At 43.1% G+C, this 22,054-nt stretch overlaps 1 protein-coding gene across 3 annotated transcripts in view; it reads right to left on the minus strand.

Moving 5' to 3' along the window:
* Positions 1–21,777, minus strand: part of TBC1D30 (TBC1 domain family member 30) — an 83,533-nt gene extending 61,756 nt beyond the window's left edge. The window contains exons 1-2 of one of the 3 annotated variants that reach the window (XM_048835904.2): positions 21,323–21,777; positions 14,680–14,844 (exon numbers count right to left, since the gene is read on the minus strand). In XM_048835904.2, the coding sequence (XP_048691861.2) occupies positions 14,680–14,844; positions 21,323–21,710 (553 nt within the window). In that variant the 5' untranslated portion in view covers positions 21,711–21,777. Of the gene's footprint in view, positions 1–13,873; positions 13,893–14,679; positions 14,845–21,322 lie in introns of those variants that run through there. The other 2 variants (XM_048835903.2, XM_048835910.2) reach the window with 2 other exon arrangements.
* Positions 21,778–22,054: the final 277 nt, after the last annotated feature.

Here is a 22,054-nt window from a genome sequence, read left to right on the forward strand (position 1 = left end):
TGCAGACAAGTGGGTGATGGAGGCAGGGGGAGGGACAGAAGAGTGAATGTGGGGGCTGGACCTTGGAGGGGAAAAGGAGGTTCCGGCACTCCTGTTGGAGTGTCCGGTTTTCAAATATGACAAAAGTTGGCAACCCTAAGAGCTATGAGACTTGCTACCACCTTTTCTTGTTTGGTTGGTTAGGGTTTGTTTTTTCTTGCAGAGTGGACGTACCCTAAGAGACTCCTGGAAATGAGCTGCAGAGGGAACTGCTTCTATACTCACAGGAAGGCCACTGGTAGACCTGGCCCTAAATTTTCCAATGGAACAATTTTTCATTGTAAAATGCTGATTTGTCAAAAGTGCAACATTTTGCAGAAAGATGTCACCTTTGACAAAAATTAATTTCTAAACAAAAATTTTAAAAAGTGGTTTTATAAAGTCAAAACATTACACTTTTACCTTTTCAAAACTTTTTGATTTTCCATTTTGAAATTACTCTATTTCTTTTTTAAAATTTGAAATTATAAAATGTAAACTTAAAAAGCCATAATCAGAACAAAATCTTCCATATTTTATCAAAACAAATGTTTCACTTGACCCAAACCAGATTTTTTTTCAGAATTCTGGTCTGCAGAAAATTTCTAAAAATGGTCTTGTTCTGTTCCAGAATGGAAGAAATTTTGAAATCGCAAAACTTTCCCCCCACTCCCAAAAATAAAAAAAGCTGGTTCCCACACAGCTCTAGACACTAGTTTCTGACACCTTTTGTGTTAGGACCACCTTGGTAAGTACCGAGACCACAGGAAATGTTTTAGGTCTCATATGAATGACCCAGGCATAGCACACATTTGTGCCTTTTCCTTTTTGGCTAGACAGAGGGAAAGAGAAAAGCATTTAGCACCAAAAGCACAAAGAACCTTTTCTTCCTCTTGATAGCTCAGAAATGAAAATTAGATCCAGAGCCTAAAGTGGTCTCAGAAGAATTCCAGATCTAAAGTTGCCCAACAACAGAATTTCATTAGTATGTAACAAAGTGAGAGAGGTTGAACAGATTGTTAAATTAAATTTCTATAGATATTGCTTCCTTTAAAAGTAAAATATTAGATAGCAGAAGAATAGATCGCCAGTGGATGTTCTGAATTCGCCAGCCAGGGTGTGTTATACAATGACATCAGCCAGCACAAAAGGCTAGCAACAGGTAAGCCCAGAGAAATAGCATAAGGAAATTAGATATGGTACTTCCCTCACTTGAATTAGAAATACTCCTCTTTGCTAGAGGACTGAAAGTCAGAACAAAATAAACCTATAAGATTCATTGCCAACCTGAATTGCACACAAAGTACATACCCAGGGCACATGCCCCAGGCAACGTGCACACATTATAGCACCATTGATGAGAATGTTATATCCTGAAACAAAAGCAGAAAATTCTTACTGGGAAATCCCTCAGAAGATGTGACGACGATTTACTACTATGTTTGCTGGTCAGGGAGTTGTACTTGAGACTGTTAAATAACTGCCTCATAGGCAACAGATACACGTCAGTTCTCAGAGTCCTATCTGTACTGTGTACACACTAAAGATCCCAGGATACTTTTGATAAGAATAGGAAATAACCCTGGCATCTCTGTTGCCTAAATGTTCCCCTATGCTGTTCTGCATACTAGCTGGACACCACCCCGAGTACAGAGGTGGCTGTATTTCAGTGGTGTAGTGTGCACAGAGATTGTAAAATGCTTTAGCACCCTCTAAAGCTCCACTATAATGTACTCAGCTTTCAGCATTTGTAGGCAAAGAGAGGTTTATGAACAAAAATGGTTGGTCACGCAGAGTTTTATATTTTGTAGTTCCCACAAGTGGCCATCTTGTTGCTCAATATTCTATACCTCCTTCTAGACTTATGTTGTTTTATAGTATTCACTCTTCTTTCTCTTGCCTCTCCACTAACAGAGATATTTAGCATTTCCAGCATAATTTACATTGTCAAGTGTTATAAATATAACAAGCAGCTGTTCACTGCAACACTTCCCCATGAACAGCTATGCAAGGAATAATGGTGTAAGGGTGCTGTTGATAGTCCCCTAGGCAACAGAGTTACCATAACACCTATTTTGTGTTTCAATTACAGTACCTTCTGCCTGGTGTCAAAGGAATACAATATACAAAGCTTGCTTCTCATCCCAGGAGCCCAGGCTCTAACCACAATAGAACTGGTTAACAAAACGTGCTTTCAAGTTCCCTGAAGTCTGGGATAGCTATAGCCACTGGTTACGGAAATATAATACTCCAATGGCATTTTATTTTACAGTTCTATGTTTGTTATAGCAGTGGTCTCTTTTCAAACGTTTTTTCCTTACTATTTTTAACTACTGCACAATTCAGTACTAGCTTCTATGCTAGATAACGTTGGGTGTTTAGCTTCATTAAATATTTTGCACAAACAGTTACATTCACTTCATTTACATACAGTTTGAGTAACTGGACCCAATACAGGGGTTGGATCCAAAGATGAAATCTACCACCCCCAACACAGGTACAGTCAGCAGAACTACAGCCTATAGACGAGTACTTACAGTTGCCAAGTGCAGTATGTTTGGGGCCACTAGATCTGCTTAAATATAGCTTTCTATGGTCCCCTATCTGTGGCTGCCCCAGCACTCCACTCCTTGCCAACCCATGTGGGGACACAGAAACTCTCTCCATAGCATTCAGGGGATGAAGAAGCCCAGTAGTGGCCATAGATGACCTATTTAAAGCCCTCCGAGCTCACCCTCAAGTAGCCCCAATGCAAATCTTAAAGTGGTGCTGAGTGCCTTGACCATCCCTCTGTACCAGGGTTAACTTCACTCCATGGAGAGAAACCAAGTGTTTGCTATTGAGAGAGACTAATTAAAAGCATAGGAGTGTAACAACATTCCATTTTCATTTTTTATTACAAACAGGCCACCAATCCTGAAATCCAAGGGAGGGGGAAAAAAAGAGTAAGAGCAAACAGCAACCATGATAGCTCATCCCCAATACCAGTCAAATAACAAAGCAACTAAATATGATTTGTTCTGTATGTGAGGTATATGATTCTTTCTATTCCCCATTCTTCATAGACCCACATGCAGGACAGAAGATCAAAAAGAATTAGAATAACCACCAGTCATTGAGACAGAAGAGAACCAAGCACACTCAACATTAGTTATGTCTGTATTTTTAAAGGACACAGTATCTAAGATATGAAATTCATAATGCCTTTGAAGCACAGGTAATAGTAATTTGACTGAATAGAGAGATACAAATGGAGAGAGAGAGAGAAAGGTCAGACACACTTAACCAGTTGAATCATTTGACGATGCCTCATCAGAGATCAATTTCTGTAACAACCAAACAGTCTACTATAATTGCATCAGATGAGAACATATTCTTGAATAGTTCAATTAATTTGTTTCTGTAAAAAGTTACTATAGAGAATTTGCTTTATTTCACACATCAGAACTGCGTGTGTTCGTTTTGAAGTCCATTAACCAAACCCATAGACAATAAGGGGTATTTTTCAAAGTGAGTGATCTGCTTCACGCTCACTTGGACACCTAAAGACAAGTTAGATGCATACTACTAATCTTTAACTCACGTTTGTGGAGGAAACAGCAAGAGAAAGACATCATGATTTTATACTCCTGAGGGCATTCTGGCCAAAAAAATTAAAAATTATGCACACAATATTTTAAAATTCTGCAAGTTTTATTTGTCAATAAATAAATGCAGAGGCTCCAGGATGGCAGTGGGGAACACAGGCCACTGGCTGCATGAAAGTGGAAGATCACCCTGCAGCCTCCCCACCCCCCACCCCTGGGACATGGACTCAGTCATGAGGCTGCACCCTACCCTGATACAGCACGAGGCCTGGGCCTGCCCCAGAAACACCCTGAGGCCCTGCCCCTCTGCACCAGGTGCAGGGCCGGCAGCCTCAACCAGGCAGGATCTAAATGTGAGGGGCTCAGTGCGGGGGGATCCAGGTGTGGGGCGAGAGAATTCTGAGTGGGACAATCTGGGTGCAGGCAGCTCAGTGGAGGGTCTGGGGTGGGGGGGGAGGATCTGGCTGCACAGAGGCTCACTGCAGTGGTTCCAGGTGTAGGGGCAATGGGACTCTGCTGGGGCTTCCCGGTGAAAGTGCTTGGGGCTCAGCGGAGGGGTCTGGGTGTGGGAGTCTCAGTAGGGGGGTCTGGGTGCTGGGGGAGTGGGACTCAGTGGGGTGGGGGTCTGGGTGCAGCTAATTGGGGGTCAGTGGTGTGGGGATCAGGATATGTGGGCTCAGGGTGGTGCAGGGTGTGGGCTCAGGGTTTGAGTGCAGGGTGCTCAGTGGGAGGTGTTCTGGGTGCAGGGGTGGGGGTCTGGAGGTGGTGGGTTCAGGTGCAGGGGGCTCCAATTGCAGGGGTTGAGGTTCAATGGGGTGGGGTTTGGGTATGGAGGGCTAGGGGGGTTCTGGGAGTATGGTGTGAGGCTTGGTGGGGGTATCTGGGTATGGGAGGTCCGGATGCACAGGTGCTGGGTGGATGGGGAAGCAGCTCCCCAGACAGTGACCCCTCCCCCGGCAGCTGAGGAGCTATGGGGGCAGAAAGCAAGAGAGGATGCTGAGCTTCCTGCAGCTGAGGAAGGTTTCTGGGGGTGGGTCTGACACAGCCCCAGCCACTCCTTGCAGGGGGAGAGGAAATCCTGTCCTATTCAGTCTCGGCTAGGCTGGAGGCAATCAGGTGATCCTTACTATCAGCTCAGGGTAGGAGCCACTGGCTGGGGTATCCCCAGCCCTGCAGTGATTTACCTCTCTGCCGGCTGCTCCAGATGCCTGAAATGATGTACGTGCGCAGCTAGGGAGTGGTGCATGACTGCTCTTGCAGCTTCCCTTTGCTTCCCTGTCAGAAAGTCATTTTTCTGCAGGGAAGCAAAGAAATCTGCAGGGGACATGAATTCTGCACACACGCAGTGACAAAGAATTCCCCCGGGAGTAATCTTAGATTTCGAAGGGCTTGTCAACACTATAAACTTAAGTTGACCTATGTTAGACTGACTAACAGCCACCAAAGAAATTACTGCGGTGGTTGATGTCCACATTGCTTTTTCGTCGGTGGTGCGTGTCCTCACCAGGAGCGTTTCTACCAACTTAACAGGGACAGCATGGGAGGCTGAGAACCAGGGCACCCAGCACTGCGTGCAGCTCCCTGGCGGCAACCTGGCTCCCCACTCCCTGCCAGGAATGGGAAGCACCCCCCACCTCCCCCCCCCCCAGTTCTCAGCTCCCTGCAAGGAGCACAGCAGCCAATTGGACTCTGGGTATGGAGCTTCCCACTGGGCACAGCTGTACTCCAAGTGGGGACTGGGGAGCCAAGAGCCCGGAGGGGTGGGGGGGCAGCCAGACTCCTGGAGGGGAAAACTGCACCCAGAGTCCAGTCAGCTACCATACTCTCAGTGGGGGTCAGGGAACTGAGAGCCCAGGCTGCAACCCAGCTGCAAGCAGGGAGCCAGGACCTGGGGGGGGCAGCAGGGCTCTCTGTGGGGAGGGAGGAGCTTGGGAAGCAGATTGAGCCTGAGTGACAGCCCAAGCCTGAGTGGCAGCCCGACTAGGGAGCCAGCTTTCTTGTCAATTTCAAGGCTCCAGCGGTGACTAAGAATGACAGCCCACAGATGTAAGTAACGCAGTGTCTATAGGGACATGGTGTCGCCCAAACTACAATGACATAAGCCCTCCACCTCTTGTGAAGGTGAAACTATTATGTTGGTGTAGCATGGCACTTATATCAGAAGGAGCAAGGCTGCAGGGTGTACACTGACATAATTAGGATGACGTAAGCTGTTTTACGTCAACCTATTGCTGGAGTGTAGACCAGGCCTTTTGCAGACACTTCTCTTTCTTCAATGAAGAGGCAGGAACATATTTAAACAAGTGTGATTTTAAACCCTCATTTTATATCAGCCACTAGCCTACAACAATGGAGTCCCAGATTTCTTGTAGGCCCAACCTGCATAGGGAGCAACAGTCATTGATTACGGGTTCCTCCTCACAGAGAAAGGAAGGAAATGGGAATTGTTCTTTGTACTATATAATGCTAAGTGCTCTGAAAAAAATCAAGTACTAAGTGTCTTAAATTGGGCACACAAAATTAGTGGGATACTCTTGACCTTAATCACTCTGTGCCTCAGCTCCCATCTGTAAAATGGGGACAGTACCACCTCCTTACTTCACAAGGGTGTTGTCAAAATAAATTCATTCATGTTTATAAAACACTCAGATATGATGAGTGCCATAGAAAATCTCCCCAAAAAATTAATATGTTTATATGCTGAGCACGTTTGAATATTGTGCAGTCAACAAGGCCTGTGGTCTCATCGAACAATGAGAAGAAAACAAAATATTGAATAGCTGCTCATTAAATGTCAGTCCTGTGCATTGAATGGGTCTGTGGAAAGAAATAGTATGTAATTATGTAATAAAGGACTGTATCATAATGCACACACACAAGGGAGCTGAATTAAGGTTGCACAGGCAACCTTAATTCTGGCATGTCATAATTTTGAGTGCTTGACTTTGCAACCATAATAATGTTCTTTTAGGATCGTTTTGTGTGAATATAGAACTACCAAAGATGGACATTTAAAAACAGATAAATCATCAAGAGACTCCTATTTAAATCTAGCTATTTAAAAAAATATACAGTTACCTTTGAGTGTCTCTGTAAATCTATTAATTTGACAAACCATGTTTGTCTTTATTTCCCCAAGTGTTTTGCTCTCGTCTGGTGCTATTTGTGAAAGATAAACAAAACTGGGAAAGAAAAAAAAAGTGTCCCTGCTTTGTCATTTATAGTAAATGTAGGTTTAAAAAATGCATATCGAACTGTCCTTTCTAAGCTGATGATGTACCTTTAAAAACCACCCAGCCAGGCACCTATGCAATTGCCATCTCAAGTGGGTCTTTCACAATTTTCTTAGAAGTCCCCAGGGAATGTATAGTAGGGAGATAAATATATATTATGAGAGAGAACTTACTAGTGGTAAACAGACAGCATAGGCACAATCCTTTCCTCTACTCATGGTATCAAATGTTTCCTGCAATAACATATAATAAACTCCTATACACTAAGATGATTCCAGTATATGGTGGCTTTATATCAGTTTAAATCAAACTCAAAGAGATTACTAATACTGCAAGTCAGCAGATGAAGAAACCATTATGTATCCATATAGTTTAATATGTTCAGCCACTGAAATCCAGAATTTCTAAGAACATAAGAACGGCCATACTGGGTCAGACCAAAGGTCCATCAAGCACGGTATCCTGTCCTCTGACAGAGCCCAATGGCAGGTGCCCCAAAGGGAATGAACAGACAGGTTATCATCAAGTGATCCCTGCCCTGTCAACCAATCCCAGCTTCTGGCAAACAGAAGCTAGGGAATAAGTCAGCAGCCGCGCTGAACATGCACAATCCAGTCAGCACTAGAAACAGTGGGGGATGGAACATGCTCAGTGGGGATGAACTCTTTGGAGATTTTTATCTGCTAAACCCAAAGAAGTCTGTACTAAGCACATGCAAACAGATTTTTTCCACCCCCAAAGAGCAACTCAGCATGCTCCAAACCAGGACTGTAGGGTGAAGTCAGACTTTCCCAGGGCAGGGTGATGCCAGACACCAGAACTGAGAGCAGGGAGCCTATCTCTCCACTGCTCTCAATGACCTCTCTACTGATACATGGGCAGTATGGAGGAAAAATCTGTCTGTCTCTAATGGAGAGAAGACATGACCCAGAACAGTGAGAATGGGAAAGGAGAAGATTAGGACATGCAGCTTGGTAAGACTGTGACTGGGCAGAGGGGTTAAAAAAACTGTGACTGGCAGTTAGAAGGTGAAGACTGGGACTGACTGGGCAGGAAGACTAGGATTGGGAGCTGGGGTGTGGTGGGGAGAAGGACACAGGGAGCCACTAAGGGAAACACAGACACTGGATAAGGAGTTGGGGGCAGGGGCAGAGGGGGACTAGGACTGAGAACAAGTGGGCCGTGGGAGGTTATGTGTGTGTGAATTCACCAGTGTCAGCTATAAATTTAAAGACATTTTTCTATTATTTTTATACCTGTTTTATATCTTATTTCTGGAGCCAAATACACTCTTCATGAATACTATTTAAAAATCTCAATCTGTGCCTAATACTTATCAATGAGGTTCATGTCTGATCACATATTTCAGACCAATCTAAGAAATGCCATATTGCAAGTCATTTCTGAATCCTTTGAAAAGAAAAACAAAAAGGAGGGACAATATAGCCATCATTGTAACTGGGGGAAAAAACAAAAGAAAACAAAAAGCTAATGCGGTCTTGGGATGCATCAGGAGAGGTATTTCCAGTAGGGATAAGGAGGTTTTAGTACCGTTATACAAGGCACTGGTGAGACCTCACCTGGAATACTGTGTGCAGTTCTGGTCTCCCATGTTTAAGAAGGATGAATTCAAACTGGAACAGGTACAGAGAAGGGCTACTAGGATGATCCGAAGAATGGAAAACTTGTCTTATGAAAGGAGACTCAAGGAGCTTGGCTTGTTTAGCCTAACTAAAAGAAGGTTGAGGGGAGATATGATTGCTCTCTATAAATATATCAGAGGGATAAATACAGGAGAGGGAGAGGAATTATTTAAGCTCATTACCAATGTGGACACAAGAACAAATGGATATAAACTGGCCACCAGGAAGTTTAGACTTGAAATTAGACGAAGGTTTTTAACCATCAGAGGAGTGAAGTTTTGGAATAGCTTTCCAAGGGAAGCAGTGGGGGCAAAAGATCTATCTGGCTTTAAGATTAAACTCGATAAGTTTATGGAGGAGATGGTATGATGGGATAACATGGTTTTGATAATTAAATATTCATGGTAAATAGGCCCAATGGCCTGTGATGGGATATTAGATGGGGTGGGATCTGAGTTACCCAGGAAAGAATTTTCTGTAGTATCTGGCTGGTGAATCTTGCCCATATGCTCAGGGTTTAAGTGATCGCCATATTTGGGGTCGGGAAGGAATTTTCCTCCAGGGCAGGTTGGAAGAGGCCCTGGAGGCTTTTCGCCTTCCTCTGTAGCTTGGGGCACGGGTCACTTGCTGGAGGATTCTCTGCTCCTTGAAGTCTTTAAACCACGATTTGAGGACTTCAGTAGCTCAGACATAGGTGAGAGGTTTTTTGCAGGAGTGGTGGGTGAAATTCTGTGGCCTGCGTTGTGCAGGAGGTCAGACTAGATGATCATAATGGTCCCTTCTGACCTAAATATCTATGAATCTATGAAAAATGAAAAAAGACCACCACCTTTAAGTCTTCACTTGTGCATGAAATAAAATATTCTAGCTCCCCCTGCTGGCTCAACAGTTCAATACTTGACAGAGGAGGCTGGATAGGAAACCAGGAGAAGGGGGGAAAAAAACCTGAAAAACTAACACATTTATTGTGTCTTTAATGGAACTCTGCAGGAAACAATGTTTGCAATATTGATAAAATAGTTTATTTTTAAGTTTCTAAAAAGGCATTACAACAGAAAATATTTAATATCTTTTTAAAACATATCAAAAGAAAAGTTTGTAACTTTATGAATAATTTTATTCCCTATTAAATCTCATAAAAATGTTCACAGAAAGGAAATTTCATTCATCTGGTTCTGCTAAGAAAGTATATTGCTTCAAAGGGAAAAATACTAGAAAATGTTACTACTCACTCCTTTGACATAAATTTCAATCCAGTTTATGCAATAATTTTAGTTTTAAACATCCCTATTAGGAAACCAAATTAAATGTGTGGAAATCTAACTGATGGATGGCTAACCCTTTATTTACAAACAAAAGTTAAATGGAAATAAAATTAAGCCACTCAAACATCTCTTAAAAAAAAAAAAGAATATGGGGTTAAAATTTGTCGTTTCAAGCAACTCTGGTTTACACTTTGGCCACTCAGAAAGGAAATGTAATAGGTGAAACAAGCATACTGTCAAGAAAGCAACCAAAAAGTTTGTGTAATCTCATTAGAGAAAAAAAGGTGTCACCCTACACATTCTCTGAATGAGAACTGCTAACATAATATTCGGCAATTTTCTAATTTCAGATATGTGACACAGACACATGCCCCTTCATTTATTCTTTATTGAAGTCTATTCTACAATCCCGGATTGATATAAATATAGTATTCTTTGTGATTAAGCAAGCATTGTTTGCTTATGGCACTTTCGTGCACACACCAAATGTGGACCTGAAGTAGTTCATCCCTAATGGACATCTATAATGCCCCAGCATCATTCCTACTATACCAAATAAATACAATAAAGTTACTAAATTACAGGTAAGTGTCTGCTTGGAAAAAATATCTGGCATCAGGAGACCACTATGGCATTCTATCCCACTGACTTACCCCTTAACATTTTTTTCCCCCAAACAGATTCCATTGAAATAAAGGTAGTCAACCACTAATTATTTCAAATTAAAACTCCAACATGGTGTACTGTTCTTAGCATTTATCCACTGTCTAACAGAACCCTGGCAATGTATACTTCTAATCAAAATGCATTTTATTCTGCAATACATTTTATATTCTATAGCAGTGTCTACTTGTGACCACAATGCATTTCATTCTACAAATGCATTTCATCTGCCAATGACAAATGTTTATATCAACATACAAAATGTCTAAGTATATGAAGTGCATTCTGTTAGAATCCAGTGTTGCAACATGCATGATGACAGTTCATTCCTGCACACTTGTTCTATTAGTTCTTTTTACTACCAAAGAAGTTACTATTATGTGCATTGTACTGATTCTTGATGGCCCTGGAATAATAAAGTCAGTCATGAGCCTCTAAAGCTGCCAGAAGACCACACTTCAAGTATTTAATGAATTCCAGCAGAGACCTGAGAATGAATCCTGCTCAGTATTTGATCCATCCAGTAGTTATCTGCATGGTATAATAAAAGTTTTAAATTTTAAACTCTTATGTTATCACTTAGAATTTAAATGATCATTGTAAAAGGTTTTGACAGTTTATTCACTGCAGAGGAATAGACAAGTGTATAGTATGGTTAGCCACAAAATAATAGGCCAAATTTATCCCTGTCATATAACTCCACTGATTAAGTGGAGTTGCATAAGGGATGAATTTGATTACCATGTTCAGTTAAGGGTTTGAATTATATCACGTAAACAAAGCTCGGAATTGAGGCAGAATCACTACCATTAACTATTTCACCACGGTACTTGTTTGCATTTGATCTATTATTATATGTGGGAGGGGGCCACTGAGCATCTGAACATCACAGGCAAATTAAGACTGGATTCTTATCTTTAGATGCAAATTTCAGTGCTGTTGTGTGCAGCATTTTTTTTTTAAATATAGCACAAACATAGTGTGAAACTTTGTACACCAGACACAGCGCCATTGTATAAATAAGTAGGTTTAGGCAATATTTTAAATGACTTAACTTACGTTTCCAAACAATTTTTTAGCCTGTCACTAAGAAAATCTTTTTAGACAATTTTAGAGAGCAATGTGGTTTGCCCAATTTGCCTTAATGAGTTCTTGACACAAACATTAGTAATACAAGACATTGCAACACTAATATGGAGCAGCACATTAGAAAGCTTTACTGCCCATAACAAAAACATCGCAAGAATACATTTTTATTGTAAATCTTTTGTGATGCTTACCAACATTTTTCTTTAGATACTTTTAAAATAATTATTGGTTCTTCTATCAGAAACTGGATATTTAAAAATGTAGTTGAAAAAGAAATTCAGTGCCCATTAGAAACAACATTTGAACTTGCTATGCACTTGGCTTTCAATTACAAGAACTTTTGATGAGTTTCAAAAATAAGTTATCCTTCTAGTACAATAATGTACTATGTCCAGTGATTTCTACTAATATTTTTAATAGGTACTGAGGCACGTAGACAAAATATGCATTCATGAGCGTGTGTATAGCTGGAGCGCTATACACTAAAATAAATTCAGTTAAATTTTGATTATTTCATATTATGCATTTATTTCAATGTCATCACAATGCATTCTAAAAAGTCTTTTTAAAAATTGAAGACAAGCGGAAAAATCTATGTTAATGCCATAACATTTCTGAGATTTTAGATGCACAAAATGTCAGAACATTCAAAGTTGTATTCCCACAGCAAATGTAATTCTGTACATATATGGTGTTAGTATTTTTACATTAAGGCATAAAAATTAACACTTTGTGGACCTGATCAAGAGCCCACTAAAGCCAACAGGAATCTTTCCACTGACTTCAGTGAGTGTTGGATTACGTCCTAAATGTACAAATTGACTAAATTACAGTTGCTTTGGGATACATTTGAACTTCCTGATTTTTGTGTGTGTATCTAGATGTCTACCACAATGTTAAACAACTTTTACTAAATATAAAAGCCTAATTTAAAGAGCTATACTTAGGGCCCCACCAAATTCACAGCCATGAAAAACGTGTCACGGACCGTGAAATCTGGTCCCCCCGCCATGAAATCTGGTCTTTTGTGTGCTTTTATCCCATACTATACAGATTTCACAGGGGAGACCAGCGTTTCTCAAATTGAGGGTCCTGACCCAAAAGGGAGATGCAGGGGGGTTGCGAGGTTATTTTAGGGGGATCATGGTATTGCCACCCTTACTTCTGCACTGCCTTTGGAGCTGGGGGCCAGAGAGTGGCGGCTGTTGGCTGGGAGCCCAGTTCTGAAGGCAGCACCCCGGCAGCAGCAGCCCAGAAGTAAGGGTGGCAATGCTATACCACGCCACTGTTATTTCTGCGCTGCTGCCTTTTTCAGAGCTGGGTGGCCGGAGAGTGGTGGCTACTGAGGGCCCAGCTCTGCAGGCAGCAGTGCAGAAGTAAGGACAGCAATACTATACCATGCCATCCTTACTTCTGCACTGCTGCTGGAGGCTGCTCTGCGTTCAAAGCTAGGCTCCCGGCCAGCAGCCGCAGCTCTCCAGCTGCCCAGCTCTGCAGACAACGTCACCGCCTGCAGCAGTGCAGAAGTAAGGGTAGCAGTACCGCAACCACCACCTACAATAACCTTGCGACCCTCCCCACACACAAATGTTTTTTGGGTGAGGACCCCTACAATTACAATACCTTGAAATTTCAGATTTAAATAGCTGAAATCATGAAATGTACAATTTTTAAAATCCTCTGACCGTGAAATCGATCAAAATGGACTGTGAATTTGGTAGGGCCCTAGATATACTGCATGCCTGTAACCAGACTTCAAACATACACACACACACACACACACACACACACAGAGCTGTTAAACAATAACTGCACATTTCAAAACTGAAATTGCTTTCTCAGGGATAGCTAGTTTGTTTTCTTTCAGACAAAGGTGCCACTTTCCAATAGTATGAATAAAAACAAAAACATCTAAAACAAAGATTCACAGTTCTTTTACACTTAGGGTGAAAAATCCTGAATCTAGTAAAATCAATGGGAGTTTTGCCATTGACTTCACTGTGGCCAGGATTTCACTGTCAGAATTTAGGACCCAATCTTGGGACTACTCACAAAGTTAAAGTTATGTTTGTGCTGAAGCATATACAGAATTGAGGCCTTGAAAATTTTTCTGGGGAAAAAGGAGAGATTAGAGGAAGAACATGTATTTTAAGTACTATATATCGACTGAGAACTCGTTTGCTAAATTTCATGTAGAGCACATCAACATTTATAAACGCTCAAAGATCTAATTTTACAATAGAACCAGACAAACCCTTAACTATACCACATTAGCATATATGTCACTACAGTAAGTTTTTAAAATAAACCTTTTACATGCACCTCAAAGCTGCTGCAGGCATTTTTGTAAGTGGTCATGCTTATATTTACTTTACCTGAACATTTACTGTACCTGTCACGCTGCGTGTTAATAAAAAAATAAGACTGAATATTAGGCAATTTTCATATATCCTTTCTAAAGGTATGACATGGTTTTAGATATGACATTTTAAAGTTTCACTGTACAAGAACCTGCTGAAAGTAGTTTAGTGCCTTTCGACAATGATCAAAAATTAAATACAAAAATATTCTGTTTAGTCAGAGAAAAAAACTAACACTCAGAAAGCAACATTTCTCTTCTTCCCCACAGCTCCTATTTTGAAACCCTTGCATAAATGACAGATGTTGATATTCAAGCTTCCTAAGAATATCTATAGTTCTGAATCCACTTCGTAAAGAAATGGCATACTAGTAATACTGCTCTGGAATGAAAAACATACATACAACACACAGTTACTAATGAAGAGAAAATAATGGCACTTACTATCTCCCCCCAGCCATACAAAAGTTTACAATTAAACACAGCAAGCAGAATCAACATGTTTCCCCTATGCTAAAGTTGAAAAGGCATTACAGAGCGTACTTTATGAGAGAGAGAACTTCTTCAATGCATACATCTTGGAATATTATAGCATATCTTATCAATTATTTGGACCAATTCTTTTTAACTGATTCACATGCAACTCGCATTGCCTTCAATGGGAACTAGGTACATGAATCTAATAGCATCCACTAGATTCTTGATTTTAGAACTTGTTTAGAAGTCTCATGCTAGGAAATTCAAGGGTTTAATCGAAATACTGCCATATTAATTAAATAAACTACTCACAACTAATGCACACATACACAAAACAGTACTTACGGCGTTTCTGGGAAACAGCCTGCAAACAGGCTGTGACAATATCACAGTTCTTCTGCACTTTATGTAAAAGCCTATCTTTCTGCTTCAGATGACGAAGCAGCTTTGCTGACTGAACACAAATTCTGTAATTCAGTTCTCGTACTATAGTTGCCAGTTCATCAGCATCTGTCAATAAGCAGAACACAAAATTATTACAGTCCAGCCTGAAACACATATGACTTGAGTTGACTGAGTCATCTATGGTAACTGCTATAGCAGCCACTCCAAGGACCCATTGCTGCAGATATTTACATATGTAGCTTTTCTAATGATAGTAGCTTTATTGGATGGGACTATTCTAATGTATAAGTGCTTTCAGGAGCAGGGCCAAAGTCAATAATTAACTTGCACACACTGTATAAGGGCAGAATTTTAATTTTTCTGATTTATAAATTTGTGCTTATTGTGACAGATGTAGCCAAAAATACCTACTAGTTATGCTGTTACATGTATGCCTTAAAATATGGTTCTCTCTGAAAACAGTGTATGGAAAACTGGAATGTTCTTATTCATAGATCTGATCCCTGTATGTATTCAGAACCACGTTCATGGACTTAGGAGTAATAATTTATTTTTTTACTCTGGTTACCATGTAGAATCAACAGAGGGAGTGAGATTGATTTTATTCTTTCTTGTGTATCAGAGCCATTCACTAAGTTACAGTTACACTCATGCAAACACTGACAAGTTTTGGTTCATTAAATATATTCTAGACTGAACTAATAGTATGCTGAAATTGCAAGTTTCCACTAGAGACTGAGATTACCATCCATAAAATCAGATGGAGCAATACCACCTTAACAGGCCAGATACAGAAGCAAAAAGCTTTTTGCACAGATTTGAAGAAATTGGCAGGTTTCACTTCCTGGTTTTTTCCATGTCAACAACAAGACTGATTTAACATCAGGAGACAAGAGGCCTATGTATAGTCCTCCTTTCCTTAATATCTAGTGTCACGGTTGCTTACTTTTCATGAGCATTCTTGGATAGGTTCATTTTGCTATTGTCTGAGTTCAAGTTTTCCAAAGTGTAAGACAAATGCTGTAACAGCTTTGTTTACTTTTTACATTTAAAATTTCCCCCACCCGACTCAATTTATTTCCAAATAAGCTAACATGTCAAAAACTTCGTCAGAAATAAAAAAGTGACCCAAATATTGACTACCTTTAATAATGTGGAATTTGTAATGCATGACCAAGTCTACAGAGTTATTATGCTTCGCTAGTTTAAAACTATAGAAATTGTGCATAAGGTCACACAGAGCTAAATAAATTCACAAAACCGGTTTCCTGAAGGCGCCCTCTATCTGGCAACGTTAAGGTCAACAAATCTTTCAGGAACAAGTGACAGCTGGTCACTATTTGAGATTTATGTAATTTCAAAAAGAAAAAAACCTGGAACCCATGTTTTGTGAGACAGATTCCAGAAAAATATGAACACGTTTAACTGAAAATAATGGCCCAACACACTCACGCTGCACCTGACATTATCATCATTCAAGCACTGAATATTTTGATAAAATCCTGATTATCCCACCCTCCTTTCCCAGGAGTTATGCAGGTGGAGGAAGGGGCAGTTTCTCAGAGAGGAGAAGCAGCTGTGTAGATGGGAAGGAAAACCATTCTGGTTTGTTTTGTTTGTTTGTTTTGGCAAGGGCGGGGGGAGGCTGGAGAGGTAATTTTTGTGCAGATGGAGGAAAAGGTAACACTTGCACAGGCAGAGAAGGTGAAGAGGTGGGTGGAGAAATAAGTCCAGGATAATAGAGAGGAGGAGATGGGAGTGGAGGGAAAGGAGGCAGGATCAAAGAAGGTGTCATCTATAAGCAAATGTGAAGGATTTGAGTGATATAATCACTGTGCCTCTGTACAAGGAAGAGTTTGACGCAGATCAGGGAAGGGGTTGTACAGTGGGCAGGGAAGCGGCTGGGGGCAATGGACAGAATAGGTTACTCCCTCTGAAGTTGTGGATAATTTTGGAGCAATGTAACCCGCATGTTGGTGGCTGGCCAGGGATGAGTGTAGGGTGCAGATCAGGACACTCCCAATGCTAGTGGAGCGGCTACACAGGGATAGACTCATAGACTTTAAGGTCAGAAGGAACGATCATAATCATCTAGTCTGACCTCCTGCACACTGAAGGCCACAGAACCTCATCCGCCCACTCCTGTAATAGACCCCTAACCTCTAGCTGAGTTACTGATGTTCTCAAATCATGATTTAAAGACTTCAAGTTATAGAGCATCCACCATTTACACTACTTTAAACTCGCAAGTGACCGGTGACCCATGCCCCATGCTGCAGAGGAAAGTGAATATCCTCCAGGGTCTCTGCCAATTTGACCCAAGGGTTCAGGTTGGGGTGCAGGGTAGGATACTCTTTGTGCCAATGGAGTGGTGGGGCAGGATGTTCCCCATTCCAGTGGGGCAGGAATTCAGATTCGAAGGCCAAAAGGGACCATTGTGATCTTCTACTCTGACCTCCTGTATCACACAGGCCATAGAACTGCTCCCTAACTATCCTAGGGCATAGTTTTCATAAAAAATATCCAATCTTGATTTAAAAATGGTCCGGGATGGAGAATCCACCATAACCCTAAGGAAATTGTACCAATAGTTAATTATCCTCACTGTTAAAAATTTGCACGTTATTTAAAATTCTGAATTTGTCTAGCTTCAACTTCCAGCCATTGGATCATGCTAGATTGAAGAGCTCATTATTAAATATTTGTTCCCCATATAAGTACTTCGAGATTGCAATCAAGTCACTCCTCAAGCTAAATATATTGAGCTCATTGAGTCTATCACTGTAAGGCAGGTTTTCTAATCCTTTAATCATTCTCGTAGCTCTTCTCTGAACCCTCTCCAATTTATCACATCCTTCTTGAACTGTGGACACCAGAACTCACACAGTATTCCAACAGCAGTCATACCAGGACCAAATACAGAGGTGAAAAAACCTCTCTACTTCTAATCAAGATTCTCCTGTATATCTCTGAGGTTCACATTAGCTATTTTGCCCACAGTGTAACACTGGGAGCTCATCTTCAACCTATTGTCCACCGAAACCCCCAAATCTTTTTTCAGAGACACTGATTCCCAGGATAAAATCCCCAATCCTGTAAATATAGCCTACATTCTTTGTTTCTATATGCAATACATTTACATTCAGCTCCATTAAATCGCATAGTGTTTGCTTGCACCTAGTTTACTAAGTGATTCAGATCATTCTAAATCAGTGACCTCTCCTCTTCATTATTTACCACTCTCCCAATTTTCAAGTCTTTTGCAAAATTTATCAGCAATGATTTTATGTTTTCTTCCAGGTCACTGATAAAAAATGTTAAATTATGTAGAGCGAAGAACCAATCCTTGTGGGACCTCACTACATACATACCGACTTGATGACTATTTCCTGTTTACAATCACATTTTAAGATGTATTAATTAGCCACTTTTTATGTGTACCATAATTTTATATCATCCTAGGTTTTTTAATCAAAATGTCATGTGCTACCAAGTCAAATGACTTGCAGAAGTCTACGTATATTACATCAACAGTACTTGCAAAGTTCATCAATCAAACTTGCAATGTCACCAAAAGAAAAACCCAGTTAGTCTGACAGAATCAATTTTTCATAAACCCATGTTGGACTTTCATTAATTACTTTACTCCCCTTTAATTCTTTATTAATCGAGACCTGTATAAGCCGCTCCATTATCTTGCCGAGAATCAACATCAAGCTGACAGGTCTAAAATTACCTGGATCTTCTTGTTTACCCTTTTTAAAATATGGCACAAAATTAGCTTTCTTCCAGTCTCGTAGAACTTCCCCAAACTTCAAAGTCTTATTGAAAATCAGCATTAATGGTCCAGCAAGCTCCTCAGCCAGCTCTTTTTAAAGTCTTGGATGCAAAATAACTGGACCTGCTGATTTAAAAATGTCTAACTTTAGTAGCTTTTGTTTAACATGCTCCAGAGATACTAGTGGAACGGAAAGAGTGTTATCACTATATGATGAGACTATATCATCTGTGTTTTCTCCAAATACAGAACAGAAATATTTACTGAACACTTCTGCCTTTTCTGCATTATTATTGATAATTCTACCATTTTCATCTAGTAATGGACCAATACCAGTGTCAGGGTTCTTTTTGTTCCTAACACATTTAAAAAACTCCTTCTTATTGTCCTTAACTCAGCTGGCCATATATTTCTCCTTGTGTCCCTTTGCTTCCCTTATCAATTTTCTACAATTCCTAAGTTCTGATTCATATCCATTATCATGAATTTCCCCTATCTTCCATTTGTTACATTTAAAAAAAATGTATAGCTACTTTCACTTCCCCTCTAAACCAGATTTTTTTTTTTTTAAACCAGCACAGCTTCTTCTTCAATTGTGAGAGTGTTTTTTGGAGCATATAGTAAGATGTTCTTAAAAGATTCCCAATTATAGTTCACATTTTTCTGATTAAATCCACTCTCCCAGCTGATTGGGCTCACAGTTGTTTTCAGCTTTATGAAACTGCTGCTTTAATAGGGTCATGTATACATGTTGCGGGCCTGGACTTTATTCTGTTTGCAGGAATGAGTTTGACATGCAGGTGGCAGTGGGAGGGCCGGGCAGGAATGAGGCTGACATGGGGAGAAGGATACTCAGTGCTGATGGGGTGGCCGGGCAAGGATGAGATGGGGGTGTGGTGCAGGATACCCCCAGTGATGGTGGGGTGGAAAAGGCAACATGAGGTGGGGGTCAGGGCAGGGTACTGCCCGTGCCAACAGGGTGGCTGGGTAGGAATAAGGTAGGGGTGAAGGACAGGATGTTCTGGTGGCTGGGCAGGGCTGAGGTTGGGCTGCAGGGCAGGAGACTCCTACTGCTGTGGGGTGGCCACAGTACTGGGTTTACAATGGTGCCAGTGGTGCCAGACCCACACTTGGAAGGGGCCCATAACAACAACTTGGAGGCCCACAAATGGTTAATCCAGCCAAGCCACTGGCAAGCAACGTGCTGCAAGGTGCGTGGGGAGTTGTAGTTCGCGTGCCGCTGCCTTCCACTGGGGCCCTTGGATCTGCGTCACCAGCTACACTAGTAGTCCCATAATGCCCCGCACCATGCTGTGAGCTGCTGCCCCAGTTGAAGTGAGTGGCAGCAGAGTGGACCAAAAAAAAAAGGAAACGGTGCAGGGAGAGGGTTCCCAGTGCTAAGGCGCTGAACCCGCCATGTCGCCCTCCCTATGGGGCACAGGGTAGAGACTCCTGGCTCGGCCCTTCCACCCCCGGGTCTCCCCCACTCTCCTGGGGTGGCAGCAGTGCTGTGACTCCCAGTGTGCGGCCCCCTGGCAACCCAGATACCCAGCCATGGGCTCCTGGGCACCATCTTGACCCTGCAGCTTCATGCCTGGGGTGTGTGTATGTCTTCGGACACCATGCAGGGTGGCGTGGGGGAGGCTGGTTGTCAGTGGCCCTCAGGACCGGGATGGCGGGGGGGGGGGGGCAGTGACAGCAGGGCTGGCTGCCGCCCCCCTGCCAGTGGGAATGCCCAGAAACTTCTCCCCCACAATCTTCCTCCCCACACTCCACCCCAGTAACTTTACTGTTTCACTTAAAGTCATGTGAGATGGTGAGGCAAAGGGAGAAATAGGCTAAAGAAAATAAGAGTTTTTTTAAAGTTTTTTAAAACATTATTGTACCAAAGTAGAAAATCCAGCTTTAAAAAAAATGTATTTAAGAACATAACTTTGGGTGGAGGGAGGTGGTGCAGAGATGCAGGTGCAACTCCACTGACTGCTACATCCAGGATTAATATGGCTCATAAACGTGAAAATTAAACACTTGTATTCAGGTCCCCAAGCAGGCCCCAAGTCTTTAAACACAAAAGGCAAAACTAACAAACAACCCCCTCCCAGACAAGTAAACCAAATTCAGGAATATTCTGGGTATATTGATGCTAGCCCAGTTTGTTCTCTATGAACTGAGTGGAGGTCTCAGTCAAGCATGGCTCAGATATCTTATTTTGTTTTTAAATAAATGTTTTCATCCCCATCCCAGCAGTACCATATTTACTGTGCCACCAACGGTTCCATCGCGCTGGGCCCACACTCGGAAGGGGCCCATAACAACTACATGGGGGCCCACAAATATGTTTGGTGCCGGGCCCAAAAAAAGGTTAATCCAGCCCTAGGTGGCCGACCAACATGAGGTGGAGCCACGGAGCAGGGTACTCCCAGTATGGCGGGGTGGCCGGGCAGAGCGGAAATGGGGGCAAAGGGCAGGAAACACCCAGTGCCTTGGGGTACCCGCGCAGGGCAGAGATAGGGACAGGAGGCGGGAGACTCATGGCGCCTTGGGGTGGCCAGGCAGGGCGGAGATGGGAGCCAGGGCAGGGTACTGTCAGTGCAGGTGAGGTGGCTAGGTAGGGATAAGGTTGGGGTGAGGGCCAGGATGCTCCCAGTGCTGGTGGGGTGGCTGGGCAAGGCGGAGGTGGGCCTGCAGGGCAGGAGACTCGCGGTGGCCAGGCAGGGCTGAAAGCGGGCGCGGGAGACTCCTGGTGCCCGCGGGGTGGCTGGGCAGGGCGGAGGTGGGGGCGGGCGGTCCGTCCGGTGCCTTTACCTTTCTGGCCCAGATACTCGATCTGGTGCCGCTGGCTCGGCCGCTGCTGCAGCTCCTGGAGGAAGCGGGACTCGGCGCTGCTGCCTCTGCCCCCGGGGAAGACATCGGAGCCCGCGGACGCCTCGGTGGAGCTGTCCACGCTGTCCCGGTGCCGGGCGCGGCCCCCGCAGCTATACAGCTCCGTCAGGAGGCCGCTCACCAGGGACGAGGTGCTGCGGTACCTGCCCGCAGGATCCTCCTCTTCCTCCTCCTCCTCCTCCTCGGCCAGGCTGTCCGCGCTGCTGCCGCCCCTGCCCCTAGCGCCCTGGCGCTGCGGGCCGGGGCTCCCCGCGCCTGCCGCGGGTTCCCAGGAGCTCCCGCCCTCCAGGTCTATCTCCAGCAGCTCCATCCCCCGGGGCCGCCGCCCGCCCCAGCTGCCGCCTCGCCATGCAGGGCGGCTCGCAGCTCCCGCCCCTGCCTGCGGCCGTCGGCCGAGTTCCGGGTTGAGCCAATTCTACACCGGGCAGCGGGGGGAGACTCTGTACCTGACATGAACTTGTCTCCGGCCTGACGCAACACCCCCCGCTGAGTGGTACAGGCCACCCTGGTACAGGGTTGGGGCATTGCACCTGCTGCGAGGGACCTCGTCCTGGGACACTGCACCTGTTGTAGAGGTGTGGGGACCCGGACCCCCCGCCCCAAGAACACTGCAGCTGCTGCGGGTGGGGGGGACTTTCGCACAGCCACAAGCCC

This window comes from Caretta caretta, chromosome 1 (genome assembly GCF_965140235.1).
Source record: "Caretta caretta isolate rCarCar2 chromosome 1, rCarCar1.hap1, whole genome shotgun sequence".
Classification (NCBI taxonomy): Eukaryota; Metazoa; Chordata; order Testudines; family Cheloniidae; genus Caretta; species Caretta caretta.